The sequence below is a fragment of the Typopeltis vanoorti genome, chromosome 8 (genome assembly GCF_054136105.1).
Source record: "Typopeltis vanoorti isolate ZY-2024b chromosome 8, IOZ_Tvanoo_1.0, whole genome shotgun sequence".
NCBI classification, from domain to species: Eukaryota; Metazoa; Arthropoda; class Arachnida; order Uropygi; family Thelyphonidae; genus Typopeltis; species Typopeltis vanoorti.
This window is the reverse complement of record NC_143556.1, coordinates 74,352,166-74,373,341: the sequence shown is the minus strand read 5'-3', so window position 1 is coordinate 74,373,341 and position 21,176 is coordinate 74,352,166. Positions and strand designations below refer to the sequence as shown.

The following is a 21,176-nucleotide window of genomic DNA, read 5'->3' as shown; positions in this document are numbered from 1 at the left end:
TTCAATGGCCAATATCTTGCCATTTAGCAAGATAACACTTTGTTTGCATGGATTTTTTTAACTTTTCTACTGACTGGCAAGGAAGAGCATTTTGTAGTGCATTGACTCATTAATTCATTTGTAGAATTTTGCAAAAACAAACCGAGTGAAAATACACTTTAATCGGCTGACCACCAATTTTGAGGACAATGATTCATTGAGCCAATGTAATTTTAAAGAAATTATTCAAAAATATACAATATAAAGAACAACAGGAGCTAAATTACACTGGATATATGAACGGTATGTCTATTAAGAAAAAATATGAAACTTTAAATTAAAAATAAACAACAAATAATTTACTTTTTTTAAACAAAATGTATTCTGTATACACATATACCCTTAACTAGACTTTACATAAATGTAAATACAAATTCATTCAATAGCATTGTACAAAAATGAGATAACAAGTGCAAGTGCTTTAGACCTATTTTATGAAGTTCTATAATTACACCAAACAAGAATGCTTTGGGCCTTAATTTTCAGTACTGAATAAATATCTGCCAAATTTAAGATTGCACATATATTAAATTTTACTATATTTACAATCTACATCATTACTGTCATATTACTAAAAGATTTGTACAATTTAATGAAACAAATCACAGACTGAAATATATCACTGATATTATTGTCTTTTTTTCACAGCTTTGGGTTTTGGTGTAGGTTTCTTCCCTCCAGTGAAAAAAGAAGTCATCATTTCTGATAGTTCAGGCATGTCATATTTTGGCATCTGCATCTGTTGCATCTCCTGGAAGGAAAAAATCTGTATTTAATCAAAGATTTCTCAGAATTCTTTATGTTAACAGTATTATCAATTTTCAAATTGTATTTTAAGTAAGTCAATTCCCAACACACAGAACAGAATAAAAATAATCACATTGAAAAACAAAACATGCCCAAAACTTGTAAAAATAATCAAAGCTGAGAAGCTTTCAGCTGTGAATACAAATGGGCTCAAATATATAAATGTTATTGAAGAAAACATTAAAGTTTGAAAACAAAAGCCAAGACTCAGATCAGATACTCAGCGGAAATATGTGACAAAATGATGACTCACCCAGTCAAGGAAGTATCTGGTGAAGTTGGCTGCAGGATAAAAAAAAATCAGAACATGGTAAACTCAACATATTAAAGAGGCAGTTCAGAGGGGAAAAAAGCCAGTGAAATTTCCTGACAAGTAAATCAGCTTATGCCTTCAAATAATAGAAGAAAATTATATAAAAACTATGTTAAAACTATATAACATAATTATATAGTTAGCTAAACGAAAATTAAATTATAAAAAATACAATGAAAATGGAGGAAACAGTACTACAAAAAAAGACTCAGAGGTGATAAGGTAACAAAAACTGAAAATACAGATATTCTGAAGTAATTACTTTGAAAAATACTAATGACTGAAGAGTGGCTGAAAAGTTCCAAGCAGTAATAGTACATGTCAGTATTGGGGGTAGAAAAATACTATCAGAAGTTTGAAGAAAACAGCTGAAACAGATTATATTTGAACATTTCTGATTGAATATCAAGGTATAAAAATTTCAAACTAAACAAGAATTTTTTTTTTTTTTTTTGTAGATTTGGAAAAGGAATATGATAAAGTACCAAAGGAAAAGTAGTTCAAAATATTACAGTTATATGGTATAAAAAAAAGTCATACAGAGAAACATGTAGCTTATAGTCAATTGTTATAAGTTAGAACTAAAGGATGTACACAAAAATGGTCAGACACAAAATCAGATGCAGAGAATGGCTATGTGCTATCACCACTGTTATTCTTCATCTCTATGCATCATGTTATGAAGAAAATATGTCATTAAACTTAAAATCAAAACCAGAAATATTCAACTCAATTGTTTACTTAATGCAGATTACTTTTCAATTCAATATTTCACTACAGTTAACTACAAATAATGAGTAACAAATTTAGTGAAAATTATTAATAAAAGATGAAAACTAAGTAACTGAAAATACCAACTATAATTCTCAATAGTGAATCTACAGACTATTTCACTATTTAGGCACAATTTTGAGTGAAGATGGCAAATTACATATGAAAATAAACAATGCTGATATGGTGATGAATCAGCTGAATAAATTTATTGGAACCAAACAGAAATTAATGAAAGCAGCAAGGTAATAGGATACAAGTTAGTGTTCAGGTTTATTTTAACTTATTGACTTGAGTTAAAAATAAAATGATTGAATAAAGACCACAGACTATAGACATGAGTGTTCTGAGGAAAATTATGGAAGTGAAAAGAAGCAGATGGTAGAAGCCATATTAAAAACTAAGACATTAGAAAGAATACTACTGTCAAAATAACAGAAATCCATTAATATTTAAGTTCCATACTGGCTGGCTGCTCTCATCAAATTACCAAAAAATTCTCTACAGCCATTCTAGAAAAACAGATTTTTAAATCTATTTCACTTAACTTTGGATATACACACACACACACAATGGGAAGATACAGAGAAAACAAGACTTATGACAACTCCAAGTCATTTGATTAACCCTCACAGAAAGGATTTCTGAGCAGCAAACACCAATCCTATACCGCCATCTTTGTATAAACCTGGCTAACTTACCTTTAGCTGAAAAGGTTTATAAGAAGCTTTTGGTCTAATAGCAAAGTTCTGACACAAGCATACAGTTAATTTTTGAAAACCACCAGCTGTTTGAAATACTGAGCTTATTTTTTTGTAATAATTCAAATTTGCCTTAATTGCATCTGCCAAAATGCTATGTTTATGGGAAAGTACCATTTTGTATAATTGCATATACAAGGGTGGTTCTATAAGTTTACTGCCGCTGCCTGACTAACTTTTAGAGGTGATAGAAAGAAAACAACTGTGTCACTTTTCAACATAATCTCACTTTACTTCAACACACTTTTCACATCTTTGAATTAACATTTCTATCTCCTTGAAAAAACAGTCTGTACGTTTGTCTGCAAAATGGCTTAAAACTGCATCTTTCACCTCATTCTCATCTGCAAAATTTCTACCTCAAATGTCTTTGTTCAATTTTGAGAAGAGGTAGTAGTCACTGGGTGCTAGATCTGACAGTAGGATGGGTGTTCAATTTCTTGTAAGCCACAGTCCTTCACTGCAACCTTTGCAACAATAGCCATATGGACTGGAGCATTGTTGTGAAGCAGTCGAATGCCATGACTTAGCATTCCACGTCTCTTCTGGCATCATGCAATTTGTGCAGGAGTGAAGCATAATATTCTGCATGCACAGTGGTATTTTTTCCTTGAATTCAATCAAGAGAATTCCCCGGCAATTCCAAAAGATTGTTACCTTGGCTTTTCTTGTAAGTGCTTTACCTGGTTTGCACCACTCCGTGGATTCCTTTTTTGGAAAGAGGATCATAATAAAGGATCATGGTTTCATCCCCAGTTACAATGGATTCCAGCACTTCTGATTCCCTTGGCAAAGTTCTAAAAACTTGCGGGAACAGGTCACACGATGCTCCTGAATTGAAGAGAGCAGTCGAGGCATCCAGCCTGCATTGACCTTTTTCATGCGAAGCTTCTCATGAATGATGCAAAAGACGGTTGTTATAGAAAGCCCAACCTTGCTGAGATTTCTTTGAGCTTCAGATGTCTGTTATTGAGCCGTTCTTCCTCAGGAGAGACATTTTCCTTGGTCATTACTTCCACAGGCTGACCATCACAAGTATCACCTTTGATGCTCTCTTCCTAGGCGTAAATGTTTAGCCACTCCTTCATGGTGGAATATGAAGGAGAAGCTTCCCCATAAACATCATCCAATCTCTTGTTTGATAGCACTTGGAAAAAGCCCTTCTTTGGTGAAAAACTTCATCACAGTGCAGTACTCAATTTTTAACATTACAGCTGTATAATGTGGCACGTGTTAGTCAAACAAGTGCCTCCAACTGAATGACTCAGGTAGAAAGTTGAAACTGGTACACTAAGCTCTCCATAGATGGTGCTATCCATCATGCATGATCTTTTAAATTCAGTGGAGGAGAAACTTTTGGAACCTGCCTTGTAAGTCCAGAAATAGCATGCTTCATCAATTTAATCAAGACTACAGAATCACTGTAGCCTTGATTAAATTAAGAAATGGCACTACCTTCATCAATAAAATTGCAATATGGTGAATTAAACGTAATCGAACTTGTGATAAGGCTTGAAGGGATTGGCATTAAGTGCTTACATGCTGGTTACTTCAAAACAAAAAGGACTCCACTGGAGACAAGCAATGAAGGAAGAGAGTTATATAAACCAAATTGTATAGGTACAATGATTTAGCCTATAACAGAGCAGAATATGATGCTAAATCTTCTGAAATGTAACTATAACAGTAGTAATTTAGTACAAGCATTTATTTCATTGCTTGAATTTGTGTCTTCTAAATGTACATGCAGTACATCATATCTACAGGTATGACTTTCAACTGAAAGACAACTTACTGAAGGTTATTGCCTACCATCAAACTATCATCCTGTTGCTCATGGAGAAGGTCATTGATAGGCAACTTCTTTGAAACCTGGAGAACTGCCAACAAATCAGTGAGCACTAGCATGGATTTTGCTGATTAAGATTCACAGTAGATCTCCTCACATCACTCATTCCAGATATGTGTCATGGAAAAGTTTAGTGAAACCTGTGCACTTAACATTTCCAAAAATTTGATAGGGTTTGACACTAAGGGCTTCTTATCAAATTACCATCTTATGGCATGCCTCCCTCCCTTTGCAACTGGATCGCCAGTTTACTCTCAGGTCATTCGCTGTGTCATGCTGAAAAGTCTTTTCTCTTCATTTTCCTAATCTGAAGAGGATTAATAAAAAAAAAAAAAAAAAACTGAAATAATCACTAAAAATACCTTAATTCTTCTCTGAATTAAAAACCCATGACAAATGTCAACAGTCAAAATCAGATCCCTCTTCTTGGACTAACTTTTACTAGCCTTTATTGAAGAGCCTCCATAACTCAGTCAATACTGATTATAACCTTTGGTTGGAAAGACCTGACTTCAAATCCCAACCAAAAAACCAAATAACCTTTTACAAGGACTTTTTACAGGCAAACTGGCCAGAAGAACATGAACAATTTACAGACATAATACACTGGCCTCAAATAGCCTTACATGCTTCAGCTGTTAATTTAAAATAACCAACCAATCTAGCCTTTTCCTGACATAATCACATCACAAGCCTCCAGAAAATTTGGCATCCTCTTCTGCTCATGACGTTACTTTTCACCTATCCAGTTACTTTGTATAAATCTTAAATCTGTAAATGCGGTGCACCTAATATCTCTCTAAATTCTTGATGCTGTTCAGATGAGAGCAGTTTAGTGATCAATGACTCACTCTCACACTCTGCAGCCACAAGTCAGCTTCATTGTTTTACAGATATTTCCTGGGCATTGTTCAGCAGAACAAGAATTCATTATGTACCCCCTTTCTGTTAAACTTACAGCAACCCAAGCAACAGTTGCTCAACTTCCTTTAATTGAAATGCTGGATCACTGAACCAGTTACTCCCAGTCATTCTGTCAAGACTACCATCTCCAGCTCTTTAAAAGAATATCAACCATTACTTTGCACTTGACTCTAAAGCCATAGCACATTTGTTTATTATTATGTGGGAGGGATAAAAAACTCTCTCGAGAGAGAGAGAATGCCATCAACAGCAAGAAAGACATACTAGTTCCAGATGGGAAAGCATTAAATAAAAATGAAATAAAAACAAAAAGTATTTTTAAAATTTCAAACTTGTATAAATTGACCAGATTAAAATGATAACTGAAAGTTATAATTTTAATCTTGCTTAGTGAAGCATTCTTTTTTTGTAACTATTCAAAACATCCCTTGTTTATGTGGTGAAACAATAATTAAAGAACTAATAACAGTAATGATATTAATTCTTGCTAAAAAAAAACTCTTAAGGATCACAAGAATAGTTTATAATAGCAGATAGTTTATTATAATGAATTTTTTTTAGAACAGTGCTATGCTAATGTAAACTACATAGTAAACTTTTAAAGTAACAAATATAAGCATACTTACTCGTTGTGTTTCTGGATCAGCAGCATTCATCATTTTGGGTAACACCATGATTAATAAGAGTGGCAATACCATCATGAGTACCTAAGAAAGAGAACAATAATAACATTGAAGATAATTGATACTCCTTCAAGATTCATATTTTTATATTTTAAAGATATGCACAGATAATTAATTCCTGATTTGATTAGCTCTTATTCTTAAATTGAAATCTATTCTCAGTCCTCTAAAATGATCCTTCCCGAGTACAAATCTTTATGTTTCAAATATATGTCCATTCTATAAGTTCTGCTCACATCTTCTACCATGTTTATTATAAAATTCCTTTTTAACATTGATGGGCAGGTCACTACACAATGTGAGTGTATAATGAACCTCAGTTAAGATAAGTTCCATCTGCAGCAACCAAATCATCCTCTGCCTACATCCTCACACTGATGTTGATAGTCCTGAATGTATGTCCCAGCCAACAGGCATTAAAGCATCAGACAAACTACCTAGGAGTGAACTAACACAGATAACAGTCTAGATATAGCATCCACATCCTTAGAAAAGAAATCAAACCTCTGTGGTACTAGGCACAACTGTTAATAAACTAGTTTCGTCATACAGCATAATATCACCACTTTGCTTATACATGGATGTCATGAAGAAACCCAACATTTTTTCCAAGCACACAGCACCCCCCCCACACACACACACACAAACCAACCAGCCTGCTGATAGTATACTGAAATGAAATCACCATATTTCCTATCAGTGTGGATCTGGACAAAAGTCTCTCTGTGTGTGTGGGGGGGGCTTAGAAGAGAATTCATAACTGCCAAGTCCATCCCAATGTCAACTCATTGTTATTAAAAAAAAAAAAAATTCAAGCAAAGAGAAATAGGTCACATGCAGAAAAACGAACCCCAAAACTGAACATCGTGACCGATTCAAGCAATTAAAGATGCAATTCTGGAAAATGTTTCGATGTTTCGATCTTCATATTAAGATCATCATCTGGATTATATACAAATATGCAAGGACAACATTGCACACAGTAAGCTAGAGAAACAATGATTTGATCACTAGTTATTCTACTGGCATGACCTCTAGTGAAAAAAAAAAAAAAATACAAATTAATTATTTAGAAACTACATCAAAGCTAAATTCTACTTAAGGTAACATGAGAAAAACATTCTTTCTTATCGATAGTCTTCTTTCAGTAACAAGATGTCCCATTTTTAACATTACAATTGTTATTTTAGATTTAGAATTCTGGATTACCTACAGTCCTGTTTATAGTTAACTCTTAGAGAGAAAGGTTGAATATGTGCCTTCCACAAGCTTGGGATGTTTAGACCATCATTATTGTTCAGATTGGGGTGGTTGATAAGAATCTCACAGGCTTCCTTAAATTTGCGTTCGTACCATGTTTTGGTGTGATGTAAATCACTGGTACCTTTCCAGTCAATTCTATATAAAGTGTTCAGGGCATGACCCGAAAGGCCAGCTTCACCATAGTTATTGTATTTAATGTGTCATTTATGTTCCTTTTGTCTGATAGGAATTGTGCATCCTGTTTCCCCTATATATGGTATATTAGGGGTATATACGGTATACTCCAGGGTAGGCCAGCAGAGGGAGTGGGTCTTTGGATGAATTGAGTAATCTTTTTAATTTTGCAAGAGGTTTAAAGGCAGCTTTGAGGTTGTATTTTTGTAGTATTCTGTTTATTTTATCTGATGTCCCTTTAATGTAAGGAATGGTTATAGTTTTATTGTAGTCTGGTTTATCTTTGTTTTTCATTGAGGTCTTATAGAGAATTTTGTTAATAGTGTTTTGGCTGTAACCATTTTTTATAAAAGTATTGCTGATAACTTTAAATTCGTCTTTAAGAGCTTGTTCACTGGAGCAGATCTTCAAAGCCCTGTTTTTTAGAGTATTAATGACATCTAGTTTTTGTGTTGGGTGGTGGTAGGAGTTTATGTGTATATATTGGCCAGTATGTTGGCTTCCGGTACACAGTGAAGGAAAGACTGCCAGAAGGGAGACGTATGACAAGTGTATCTAGAAACGGAAGTGTTCTGTTTTTCAATCTCAATTGTGAACTGTATGTGTTTGTGTTGTTTGTTTAGGTGGCTAAGGAAAGTGTCTAGCAGCCATGGGCCCAGATCTGAGAAATTTTTTGGAAGGAAGGCCAATGATATAAAAGGTGGAAACTGAGGGGTGAAAGCTCTCTCTCTTATTTTTTGTTCCCATGGCAAGTTTCTCAAGGAGTCACGGTCCTATGAGCAGTAGTTTTGGAGATCACGGGGAAGTTCGCTGGCAGTATTACAAGATATCCTTCCGTGAAATTCTTCGACGAATGTACCGATCCACGTGTGTGCTGATTTGTAGCAGCTGACGAAGTTCCCAACATCGAAGAAAAAAATGCATTAAAGTTACAAGGAAGGAATTTGCAAGACGACAACTGCTGGATAGTGCCCTATCACAGCTGCAATGGCTGTAATAGGGCACTATTCAAAAAAAGAAAGGAGCCAGCAGAATTCACCCTTAACCCCATTTGGATTCAGGACTGTACAATGATATAGTGAGATTGTAAGTAGATTACTTTATGTTAATAGCCTAGATTGTAGATTGTGTATATAGATGGCAGATGTTAATTCTATTTAACTAATGGCATAATGTGTTGAAGAGGTCAGAAAGCCGAAAGTCAGTTTGAATGTGTAATATAGAATGTTGTAATCTTGAATAGTGCTTGTGTTAAATAGTGCTTGTGTTATATAATGCTTAGAACGTGTATAGTATAATTTTGCTTTTTATTGTTTGTAATGAGAGTAATGTTATGTGTGCAAAAATCCATCCATGGCGTTTAATAAGTTGAGTGTGAGTAATTTCTTTGTCTAATGCTTTAAGTGAATTGTTTAATGAAAGTGTGGAGAATCAGACATGTGATATGTTCTATTTCCCTTGTATATTTATTGTCTTAGTTAGCCAATGCACTGTCTCATAAAAACAAATCGAATCTGTGTGACCTAAGTAAAGTAACAGCCAAAACTGAGTAATTCGAAGTTGCTCGAGATAAAATTGATTTAAGAGTTATTATGCGTGCTTAGCTAAATTATTCTCTTGTATGTAAAGGAAAGATAGAAAATTCTTTTACACGATCCTTAATGGCGCAGTCGTTAACAAAAATAAATTTTTAAGAATTAATACATTTGAATTATAGCAACGTAAATTAAGGATTTGGTCCCAGCCAGAGGCTTTTCCTAAGTCTATGTGATACTATACTTTACAGCCTTGGAAAGGGGGGGGGGGAGGAGAAAACTAAGTAGATTACAAAAGGAATAAAGTTAAATAATAGTATTATACGTGAGTTAAGATTAGAACATATAGGCATTTTGTACAAGCTCAAGCAATCACGAAAACTAATGTAGTAAGAGGAGAAACACTTAGAGTTAAAAAGTAACCTTATAATCAATATAACAAACGATAAATATAAAATACAAAAATATTACACTACAATCAAATAGAGTGACCTTCTTCATGTGTATTCTATGGTGGATGCCCAAAGGATGGTCAGCAAGTCCTCAGTGGCTGTAGTGGCAGAAACAGATATAGTACTTTCTTCTTCTTCTTCATGTAGCTTCCTCAGTGAGAGGGTGCAGCACCATGTCCTTCCAGTTCTCTCTGGTGGTGGCTTTCCTTTTTGTTTCTGCATAGCCATGTGATCCTGTCCATGACCTTATATCTTCAAGCCATATCCTTCGTTTTTTGCCTCTTGATCCTTTTCCCATAATTTTTCCTTCTAAAACTGTTAATATCCTTTGTCCTACTGAACCTCTCAGTACATGTCCTGCGAATCTCATCTTTTTCTGGATCATTTCCTGTAATAAAGATCTCTGTGTTCTCATTCTCTGTAGGACATCTGTATTTGTCACTTGTTCTGTCCATGGGATTTTCAGAGCTCTCCTATAGCACCACATTTCAAAGGTCATTATCTGTTGCCTTACTTTCTTCTTGAATATCCAGGTCTCACTTCCATATGTGAAAATTGGCCACACTAATGTTCTTATCATTCTTTTCTTTGTCTCGATACTCACAGAACTTCTGAGCAGTTCTTTATTTTTCCAGAATGCATCTTTAGCTATGGCTATTCTTATTTTTATTTCTTTATCTTGCTTTCCATATGCAGTAAAGTAGGTGCCTAAATATTTGTATTCTGTTGTATGTTCAATTTTCAAATTGTTTATGAATATTTCTGGCTCAGATCTGCTTTCTTTTGAGATTTTCATAAATTTAGTTTTTTTTTTGCATTAATATCTAATCCAAATTCTTTACCTTCTTCAATTAGTAGCTGCAGTAATTTTAATTTGTTTCTGTTTTCTGCTATTAGAATGGTATCATCAGCATATCTAAGATTGTTGTATTTTATACCATTGATAGTAATTTCTGTTTTTTTGTTTTTCAATCTTTTTCATCACTGTCTCACTATAGATATTAAATAGATTTGGTGAAAAGATACAACTTTGTCTAACTCCTCTTTTTATTTTCACTTCAAAAGTCTCGGAGTTAAACAGCTGCATTTTCTGTTTGGCATAAATCATTTTTATAATCTTAAGTACATGATCTTCTATGTCTAATAATTTATCTAATATATTGAACATTTTGTTTTACCCGGTCAAAAGCCTTCTGAAAGTCTATGAAGCATATGTAAATGTTCCCATTTCTTTCAAGTGATCTTTCTATTAGTATTTTTAGTTCCAGGATAGCATTAATGGTTCCCATTCCTCTTCTGAAGCCTTTCTGTTGTTCACTCAATTCACTGCTTATGGCTCTTTCAATTTGTTTGTTAACGAAGGTTAAAATAATTTTAGATGCATGGGATATTAGGCTCACAGTTCTGTAATCCTCGCAATTTTGTGCATTATGTTTCTTTGGAATTGGTATGCAGATAGATGTAAAAACATCTATCTGCATACCAATTATTAAATAGTTATTATTGCCAGTCAAAGCTTTCAGCAGCTCAGCCGGAATATTATCACACCCAGGGGATTTATTATTAGGAAGATTCTTAATTATATGTTCTACCTCCTTTCTTGTGGGTAGAGTGGTATCTGTTGTTACGTTTAACTTAAGGTGCCGTGAATCATCCAACACATTACCATTATCATCATCATAGAGATCTGATAAGTACTCTACCCATCTTCCATTTAGCTTTTCCTTATCAATGAGTATGTTTCCATCTTTGTCCTTGATGTTATTAGACTGTGTGCATTTTGTTTTTCCATTAGGTTCTTTCACTTTCAGGAATGCTTCTCTGGTTTTGTTCCTATTTTGTAATTCTTCTATCTCAGTGCACTGCCTATTTATCCAGTTTTCTTTCAATCTTTTACATAACTGTTTGATTCTTTTATCCAAAGTTTTATATCTTAACCTTTCTTCTTCGTTTGCTCCTCTTTTCCATGTTCTTCTTTCATCAATAAGGTTGATTACCTCTTGAGTTATCCATGGTTTTTTCTTTCTTTCTTCTTGTTTATTGATGTGGTTTTTAGCAGATGTTATGATAGCTACTTGTCGTCTATTCCATTTAGAGGGTTCATTTTCGTTTTGCAACTGTGCAGACAGCAGTTCTGAAATATTTTCATTAAATTTTGATTTTATACCATTTGCAGATCCCATTTTAGGGGTTGACTTCTTTTAAATTTTATTGTTTTCAGACGAATATTCATCTTCATTAAGACCAGTCTATGATCAGATCCACAGTCAGCACTTGGCATCACCTTTGAGTTCCATATTCCATTGAAGTAACGTTTACTGACTACAATATAGTCTAATTGATTTTTGTATCTTCCATCCGGACTTTCCCATGTGTATCTTGCTGTTGGGTTTTGCTCAAAATAAGTGTTAGTTATGATGAGATTGTGCTTGTTACAGAAATCAATCAGCTTTTGTCCTCCCTCATTCCTAGTCCAAATGGACCCCACGTGTGTAGATGCTCTCGCTGATCCAACTTTTGTGTTCCAGTCACCCATAGTACAAATAACTCTATCTTTCTTGCCTTCGATTTCCTTTATACACATTCTATTTCATCATACATGATATCTATTTCTGCTTTCTTATTCTGTTCTGTAGGAGCATATATTTGGATGACCAGCATATCTCTAGGTCTAGATTTCACTAGAATTGCCATTACTCTATCTGATTTTTTAATTATATGGATAATGTTTTTATTAGTTTTCTTCTCTACAATAAACGCTATGCCTCTTCTCGATATTTCACCACCTGACGTATATATTTTATATATCTTACCATTTGGAAGTTTCGACTCAAAATCTGATGATGCTTTCCAAAAAGTTTCACTTATTCCTAGTATACTAATATTCAATCTCTCCATCTCTCTCATCACATTAGCCAATTTCTTGCATTTATTCAATCCTCTTACATTCCAAATAGCAACATTCAAGCAATTTCTGCGTCGAGTTTCTTTATAGCAGTCACGGACTGACGATACTGCAGGGCCTGCTATATCACCCTGACACCACCGTTCCGGGCATATTGAGACTACCCGGTCTTTAATTCTTTTCTGTGTAGACATGCTTTACACAGCAGCATTTTTTACGGAATGGGCCGCCAGAACCATCCAACCCCCAATATGAATGGAGGACCGCAGCTGTCGTTGGTTAGCGGGTCCCATGGACCTAGCTGGGAGGCCTACAAAGTAGTGCCACCGATTATCTCCCTCATCCACCACTGAGGGGACGCCCCGATGCGCCGTGACAGCCCAGCGAGTTCAGCAATTCTAACTATCTTCCCTGTTTGGCCACAGTACGATAGTTTACAACTGCAAAAGGCCTGATAAACATCTGGTATGTCAAGGGACTGTGGCTGATCTTTGGTAGAGCAGATACTTCATGGTTTATATGGGGGTTTTTTAAGTGGCGGTAAGGTTCTATTTTTTTTTTTTTAGAATTTTAGTTTTTCAGATATGCCTCAAATATATAGCTCGCCCCAATGCTGACCTTTGGATGATCCTTTCTGATGTCGCTAATGCTTCAGCAGCCAAAGAATTTCTAAAAACAAAAAGTCAGCACATTAACAGTTTGCTAACTGTCTAAAAATTCTGCTCCCAAGTCTCAACAACTGTAACTTATTTCCTTCACTCTCAAACCTGAAGCAATTAGAGCACTCTATCTTGGCCATAACTACCATTTGAACCTAAAGTATTTCTACAGAAGAAGACTGAATGTGGGATGCTTAGTCTTCCTACCCACATTACTAACAATATCAGACTTGATGTTGTCAACGTACTGACACAAGCAAAACCACCAAAAAAAGTAACCTCTCCTATAAAGAATATGAAGCAATATTGGAAATGAAGAAAAATAATAGAATTATTATTATTAAATCTGATAAGGGAAATGCTACAGTAATTCTAAACCACCATGATTACACATTAAAACTTGCTTCTTTACTTAAATTGCTCAGTCTACCTTCCCTTAGACCAGTGTTTCCCAACCTGTGGTTCGTGGACCCCTGGGGGTCCGCAGGACAGTTTGTTTTCCTTAAACTTTATCTTATTGTGTTGCTCACACCTGGCCTAATTGATATGTTCATATTCTTCCAAATATCTCCATTTATAACAGTATTGCACTGTCATAAATGACACATTTAGTGTTGTATAATTGTAATTTATTACTTCATCTTTATGATATGTAAAATATAAAAAATTTCCATTTTGGATTTTATGGGGGGCTGCAGTGAATTAACATTCGCTACAGGGGGTCCGTGACTTCAAAAAGGTTGGGAAACACTGCCTTAGACTATGATCCTAACAATACAGAGATCAGATCACTTCAGACTCCTTGAAAAGGTCATCTCCTGGTCTGTTGATATTAATAATAAACTAAAACTATAAAATTCTATACCCCCCCCCCAGATAAACAGACTACATAAAATCCACAAACATTGTGCAATTACACCCAAATGTAAATGTTATTGATTCACCCACATACAAGTTAGCCAAACATTTTGTCAAAGTGCTTTCCTAACAGTGGCAACACTCCTTCACACATAAAAAAAAAAAAGCCTAGCCCATTTTAAAGCCAGCAAAGAAAACCTCACACCCAACACACTGACATTAAGGTCAGTTCTGATGTCCCCTCCTGATATTTCAGTCTAGTTAAAGTTCATCATTAACTCAGGCTATTTCGCTTGGCAAGAAAAATTCTACAAACAAACAGAGGAGACAGCCATGGGCTCTCCACTTTCTCCTCCATCTGGCTAAGAATTTCAGAAAATATCAAGGCTATTATTTCAGCCCTTAAGTTCATCATGAACTCAGGCTATTTCATTTGGTAAGGAAAATTCAACAAACAAATAGAGGGGACAGTCATGGGCTCTCCACTTTCTCCACCTGACTAATTACTTCATGGAAATCTTTAAACTCTGCCTCCAAGAGACTCGCTGTCTGGCGACACTTTGTTGATGATGTGTTCTCCATTTGGCAACATGGCCTAGATGTTCTCAATGCCTAAACAAAAGCTTGCATGTGAAGTATCTTCAAGAACGGGCTACTTACATATAGGGCTAATGACGTCACATCAATTGCTTTAGTATCCAATAAAGCAAACCACATTCCCTTTCAGATGGATATTATGCTACTATGCATTGTGGGAAGGGTCACTACCATAGTCTCTATATACATGTCATCCAGTTGTAAAAATACTTCACACACTTTGTTTACACTTGGATAAAGGACAAGAATATAATTCCTTGTCAAGTTTAATTTATATGCTGGAAGAAGGCCATCTACTCCACTGCAGCAAATATAAATATGAAAGACTCATCCTTGAATCAAAGGAAGAGTCTTTAACTGGAAATAGAGCCCTACATTGCCTTTAAGAAATTCGGAGAACTGAATGAATGAGGATGGGGTGGCAATTTGGGGCTTAACTGATCAAATTGTACTCTCTATTTGCTTAAACCACAAATACAAAATGATGTTGCAATATGATGAGCTTTCATGCTGGCTGAAGAACTTCCCAGTTGAACAAGACCCTGCTGTTTTTGTCAGAGAATCAAGACAAAAAAGTGAAAAGTCAGCTTCCAGAAGAACCGAAAAAGTACCACGTAAACATAATTGACATTACTGAGACAAAAACAGGTGAGATCTTACTAAATAAGCGTAGGATGTTATATTCGAGTGATAACAATCAAGGAGAGGAAGGAGTAACAATAGCATTCAATGCTAAACATGAAGATAAACTTCTACATTAGAAGGTATTGGAAGTTTTTCCACTTGGTTATATTATAAATTAAAAATGCTGAGAAATTATATTCTTTCTTTAATCCTTTATCTAAGTATAAGCAAACAAAGTTAGTGCCTGAAGTAATTTCAGGACTGGGCAACTCATGTATATAATAGCTCACGATGTCACATGACTTGCCTTAGTATCCCATAATTCAAAGCGCATATCCTTATCAACATTTATAATGCTATGCATTATGGGAAGGGTCACTACCCAGACCAGTTTTGATCTTTATAGAGGTCTCATCAGTGGGAGCTAGACCCAGAAGTGATATCAAGGTTAAAGTAATGAAAAAATCATATTTCCATATACGAGTAGTCAAAAGGTGTCACACCTTATTATTAAAATACTCTGGATTAGAGATAGATGTTGGAAGTTTTTCCACTTGGTTCTACTACAAATTAAAGATGCCAAGAAATTATATTCTTGGTTTAATCCTTTATCCAAGTGTAAGCAAACAAAGTTTGTGTCCACATACTCATATATGGAAATATGACTTCTGCATTACTTCAATCTTCAAAATGGGGGAAATGGACAATGAAACTTATTTCTACTTATGGTTCCACAGAAGATTCTCCTAGGGAAGAAATGGAGCAATTTTTTGAGTCATTAGGGCAGGCAGCTGATACAAAGAAAAGGAAAAAATGGTCCTTGTTGCAAATCTAAACAGCAAAGTAGGAATTAATCCAACCAGGCATACAGAAACATTTTGGGAAAATTTTTAGAAAAGAAAAAGGCTAATAATAATGCTAAGTATCTGTTGGATTTCTGCAAAGGATTATGGACTAGTTATTACCAACATCATGTGCCAACAAAGATGTGTATAAGCTCATGTGTTCTCCACATGAGCTTATACACATCACATTCTGTTTTCATGTGTGCTTGCATAAATCTTACTTTAGAGCACTTAGTAGAGAAATTCCTTTGTAATTCTCACATTATTATTTTTTCCTTTTTTTTATTATAGATGGAAACTAAAGAACTTATACATGAGCTTATACACATCACATTCTGTTTTCATGTGTGCTTGCATAAATCTTACTTTAGAGTACTTAGTAGAGAAATTCCTTTGTAACTCTCACATTATTATCGACTATGCTATTGTTGACAGTGATATCTTCATGCTGGTTCAGGATACAGGAGTGTACATAGGATTTGAAATTGGATGTGACTATCGCTTAGTTTTATGTATGACAAACTGAATATTACATTGAAAAGAACAGTATGTAAAAAAGTTTTAAAAAAGAATTAAAGTTGAGCACCTTTGACATGTAAACTGTAGACTCAACTATATAAACATTATTGTTGAACAAAAAAACACAGAAAACCAAACTTTGGAGTCTCAGTAACAAGCTTCGAAGAAAACATTGATTGATTCAGCTAGAGCATGTGGTGAAATTGTCTGCAAGGATAGAAAAATGAAGAATACCATGGTAGAAAAGAAGTTAAAGAAACAGATGTGCAAAGGAGAAAGCATATCCAAAGTTTCTAGCAAATAAATCAGCAGATGCCCTAAAAATTAGAGAAAAATGTAAGAGAGCTGAGCTATGTGTGTAAAAGTAGCAAATGAAAGTCATGGGAAGACTTCAACAGGAATATAGAAGGTAAATAACAAGAAGGTGGTAAAATGTGCTGGAAGATATTGAAAAAAAATGGTAAAAATGGGAGGGAGGAGAAAACTGTAAAAGGAATCAAAGATGATAAAAGTGACATGAAAACGAGAAGATAAGGATATCCTAAACATCTGGGATAATTACTTTGAAAGACTGTTAAATGAAACAAGCAGTGAGAGAACAGCAGTAGAAAATTTTTTTCTTATTATTCTTAAAAATTTTCTATCTCAATACTTGAGATAGAAAAAACACTTGAAATATGGAGGTATAAAAGGGGAACTAAAGAGCTCTACTCCAATCTTCTTGAATTGAACCTTCAGAGGTCTTGATCAGAAGGTGGAATTCAAGAAAATTGGAATAGTGTTCTTTAGTTTCCATCTATAATAAAAAAAAAAGGGAAAAAATAATAATGTGAGAATTACAAAGGAATTTCTCTACTAAGTACTCTAAAGTAAGATTTATGCAAAGCACACATGAAAACAGAATGGCAAAAATTGTGGAAGAGAAACTTAGAGAAGAACAAGCTGGGTTCAGACCAAATAGAGGCTGTCAAGTTCAGATTTTTACTTGATAACAAATAGTTGAGAAATCATGGAAATATGACAATGATCTGAACTTAAGTTTTGCAGAGCTAGAAAAGGCATATCACAAGGTGTCCAGAGAAAAGCTTTTCAAAATACTAGAATTATAAGGAGTTAATGGAATATTATGCAGAGCAATATACAGTTTATATTTAAGTGACAAGTGAGGAGTGAGAACTGACAGAAACACAGGAAGATGGTTTGATGTAAAATCAGGGTTAAGACAAGGATACATATCTCCACTCTTATTCATCATCTATATTGACCACATTATGAAAGAAAGTGGTATTAAAACTGATATTAGAATCTGAGATGTCAAAACTTAGATCTTTGCTTTATGCATACTCCTAAATACATCCAGTGCAAGTCTCTACGATTCTCTAAATTATACTAAATTACCACTGTAACAAACATGGCATGAAAATCAGCAATAAAAGCTAAAACTATGAAAAATAGGCATAGAAAACTTCAGTTGCATCCTCAATGGAAAACCTATAAAACAAGTAAAATATTTCAGTTATTTAGGCACAGTTTTTAGTGAAAATGGCAAATTAAATTTCAAAATAGACAACAGAATAAGTAAAGCTTGTAGGTGGGGAGCCAACTGAATAAATTTATATGGAATAAGAGAGAAATTAGCCAAACTACAAAACTAGCAGTATACAAGACAGTATTCAAACCAATTTTAAGTTATGGATCTGAGAGTTGGGTTATAAATAAAGCACTTGATCAAGATTAGAGAGAGTTCTGAGAAAAATTAGAAGCCTCAACAAATAGATTAATAGCAGAATCATATTAAAAATGAAGACATTAGGTATTGTTTGCATTCAAGAATGTATGTACAGGGAAAATCAAAAGTGGCATGGTTACTTAAACAAAATAGGAGAAGAATGGTTAGCAAAACAGGTGTTTGATTCCAAGTGGCAGGAAAAAAAGACCAAGGTCCAAGTGGATTGACCTTATTCTGAAAACAAACTTACTACCTTCCTATATTGGATCTATAGGAATCCTTCACCCACCATTCAATTCACCATGGACAGAGAAAATGCTAATATTACCATTCTTGGACACCCTTCTTACTCACACTGCCTCTGGTACTTTGTTAAAGTGCTTATCAGAAAACTACCTTTACTGGATACATTCATCAAGTCTTATTCCTCCCAAAATATTGGTATTATCAAGACATTAATTAACAGAGAACATAATATGTGCTCATCTCCCTTAAGCTAACAACAAGTTGTTCTCACTATCAAAACTTTAATGCATTTAAATGATTACAACACAAGGATTTTTTCACAAATTTCAGGGGTCCAAACCCTTATATTTCTGGTCGTTCTGAACCTATTGGTAGAATTTTAAAAGAAGTTTCACCTTAATCTCTTAAATTTTTCTACCAACAAAATTTCTTATCTGTTACCATCCACAAAAGACAAACTGTCACCTCTATCTTTAGTTGTTATTTAACCTCCCTACCAGCCAAGGTGGATATAGTGAGACCAAATTGCACTTCTTATCCATGTTATTCAACATGTGTTACAGAATCCAGATTTAGCTGGACATCATGGCCAGTTGGGGGGTTAAAAGCTAAAGATTATTCTTGTGAATGTATTTGATCCTTGTAAATATAATTTGACATACTTTGGGCAGACATGCAGTTCTGTAGAAAAAAGAATTAATGAACATCGATAGTACACTGAACATGTGAAACCTCAAAAAGTCTGGTCTGACACAGCATAGTACTAACATGAAACAAAGTATCCTATGGGATGACACTCATCTTCTCCATAGAAGCAGTTTTAAATATGAACACCTTTCCAAAGAAATTTGTGAAGCCATTTTACACTGGCCTAACCTGAATCAAAATGAACCCCCCCCCCAAAAAAAGTCTAGGAGATTCTCATCTTATGTATATATCAAAAATATATTTAATATTATTTATTTTTAATATTAATTTCTAGCATGTGGCAATTGCTTTTACCTGGTAAACTGATTGTTATATGTACATGTTGTTTCACACACACTGATGATGTATTGTTATTTTTAGTACAAAAGATTTACACTTTCATTAAAGTTTATTACTGTGGTTATCATGTAATTTTATTTTCACCACAGGTACCTTTAAAGATTATACAACATGGCATACTTAAAACATAAATAACTTTCAAAATCACAAAATAACAAACAAACAATCATTCATAAAAATAACAATCCAGAAAAAAACGAATCAATTATTGCCAATTATTTTCAAAAATAACTTTTGGCTCCTAAAGAATATCACTCAATGTGGCCCCTATTCAAAACTAGGTCTAAATTACATAAACTGGTATATTTCTTAATGTGAAAGTTAACTTACTGAAACACTCACTGCAAATGTTGAACTGTCTTGTTGATGTTACTCTCGTTAAAAGTAAAATAAATGATGAATAAATATTGAAGTTGATCCTATAGAAAATGGCAAGTTACAGTATACTGTTCTACACTGATTTCTGGATCAGTTTATAGAGTTATGGTATAGGTTTTCATTACTATTTTCCATGAAATCTGAGATATCCATTATAATGATAAATGGACCCATTTTTGGCATACATACTTCATTTGTGATTTCTCAATAAAAAAGATCCAAATGAAATCAAAAATTTTAGTACTGATCATAAAATTTTAGTACTGATTAAATTCCTGATATCAAGTCTGGGACAGAAATAAAGCATTCGTTTGGCATTCTTTCGCTTAGGACTCATTTAAATCACTGCACTCCACCCAATGCCTATGACCAAGTTAAACATAGAAATAGCACATTTCAAAACTGTTGGAAATTAAATTTTTGATTGACAACATTTCTGCTGTTTTCAGAAAACTATTGTGCCATATCTATATTATTCAATGGACTGAGTAGTTGTACTTTTACAAAAAAAATATACAATTTGACAAATTTTAATAGCAATGCTAAATAGCAAATTTCATTAAATGCCATTAGGTTAGCATTATTAATATTAGTTTGAATCCTTTTGTTAATAAAAATAATCAAACTGAAACCATGTGCACATATCTGTGTACATCATAAAATCTCAAATTTTATAAAAGTCCATCCAGCCAGATGTTAACAACATATAATTTTAACCTGTTTTACTCTTTCTTCCTCTGCAAAGAGAACAGAAATTTGGATGGCTCAACAATTTTTGTAAAGCCTTTCTTTTAGGCTTACACGGTGATCCGAATGCATTTTTGAAAATTATGGAGACAACTATCGTGTTTGAATAAAAACTTTAGTTTAACATAAAATCTACATTCGACGTTTCGACCTTTATGTCAAGGTCATCTTCTGGAGCATACAACTACACACAGAAAACAAGCTACACCACAATCAAACTGGTTTGTAAAAGACACTGACCAACCACTACAACAATTGTTGGCCTGACCTCTGGTGAAAAAAAAAAAAAAAAATTATACATCAACACTAGAGTCCTATTATTAGTGTTATCTGTTGGTTGTAGAAATACATTGGGCACAACAACAAGTATCTATCTATATACATATATTAACATTATGTACACATTCCAGCCAGTTGGTATGGAATGGTTTCTAATACTAGCTGAGGATTG

General features: G+C 34.2%; 1 protein-coding gene across 1 annotated transcript in view; it reads right to left on the bottom strand.

Moving 5' to 3' along the window:
* Nucleotides 1–452: 452 nt before the first annotated feature.
* Nucleotides 453–21,176, bottom strand: part of EMC7 (ER membrane protein complex subunit 7) — a 58,445-nt gene continuing 37,721 nt past the window's right edge. Inside the window, exons 3-4 of the mRNA XM_090397286.1 lie at nucleotides 6,091–6,171; nucleotides 453–790 (exon numbers count right to left, since the gene is read on the bottom strand). Of these exons, the coding sequence (XP_090253412.1) occupies nucleotides 668–790; nucleotides 6,091–6,171 (204 nt within the window). The 3' untranslated portion in view covers nucleotides 453–667. The remainder of the gene's footprint in view (nucleotides 791–6,090; nucleotides 6,172–21,176) is intronic.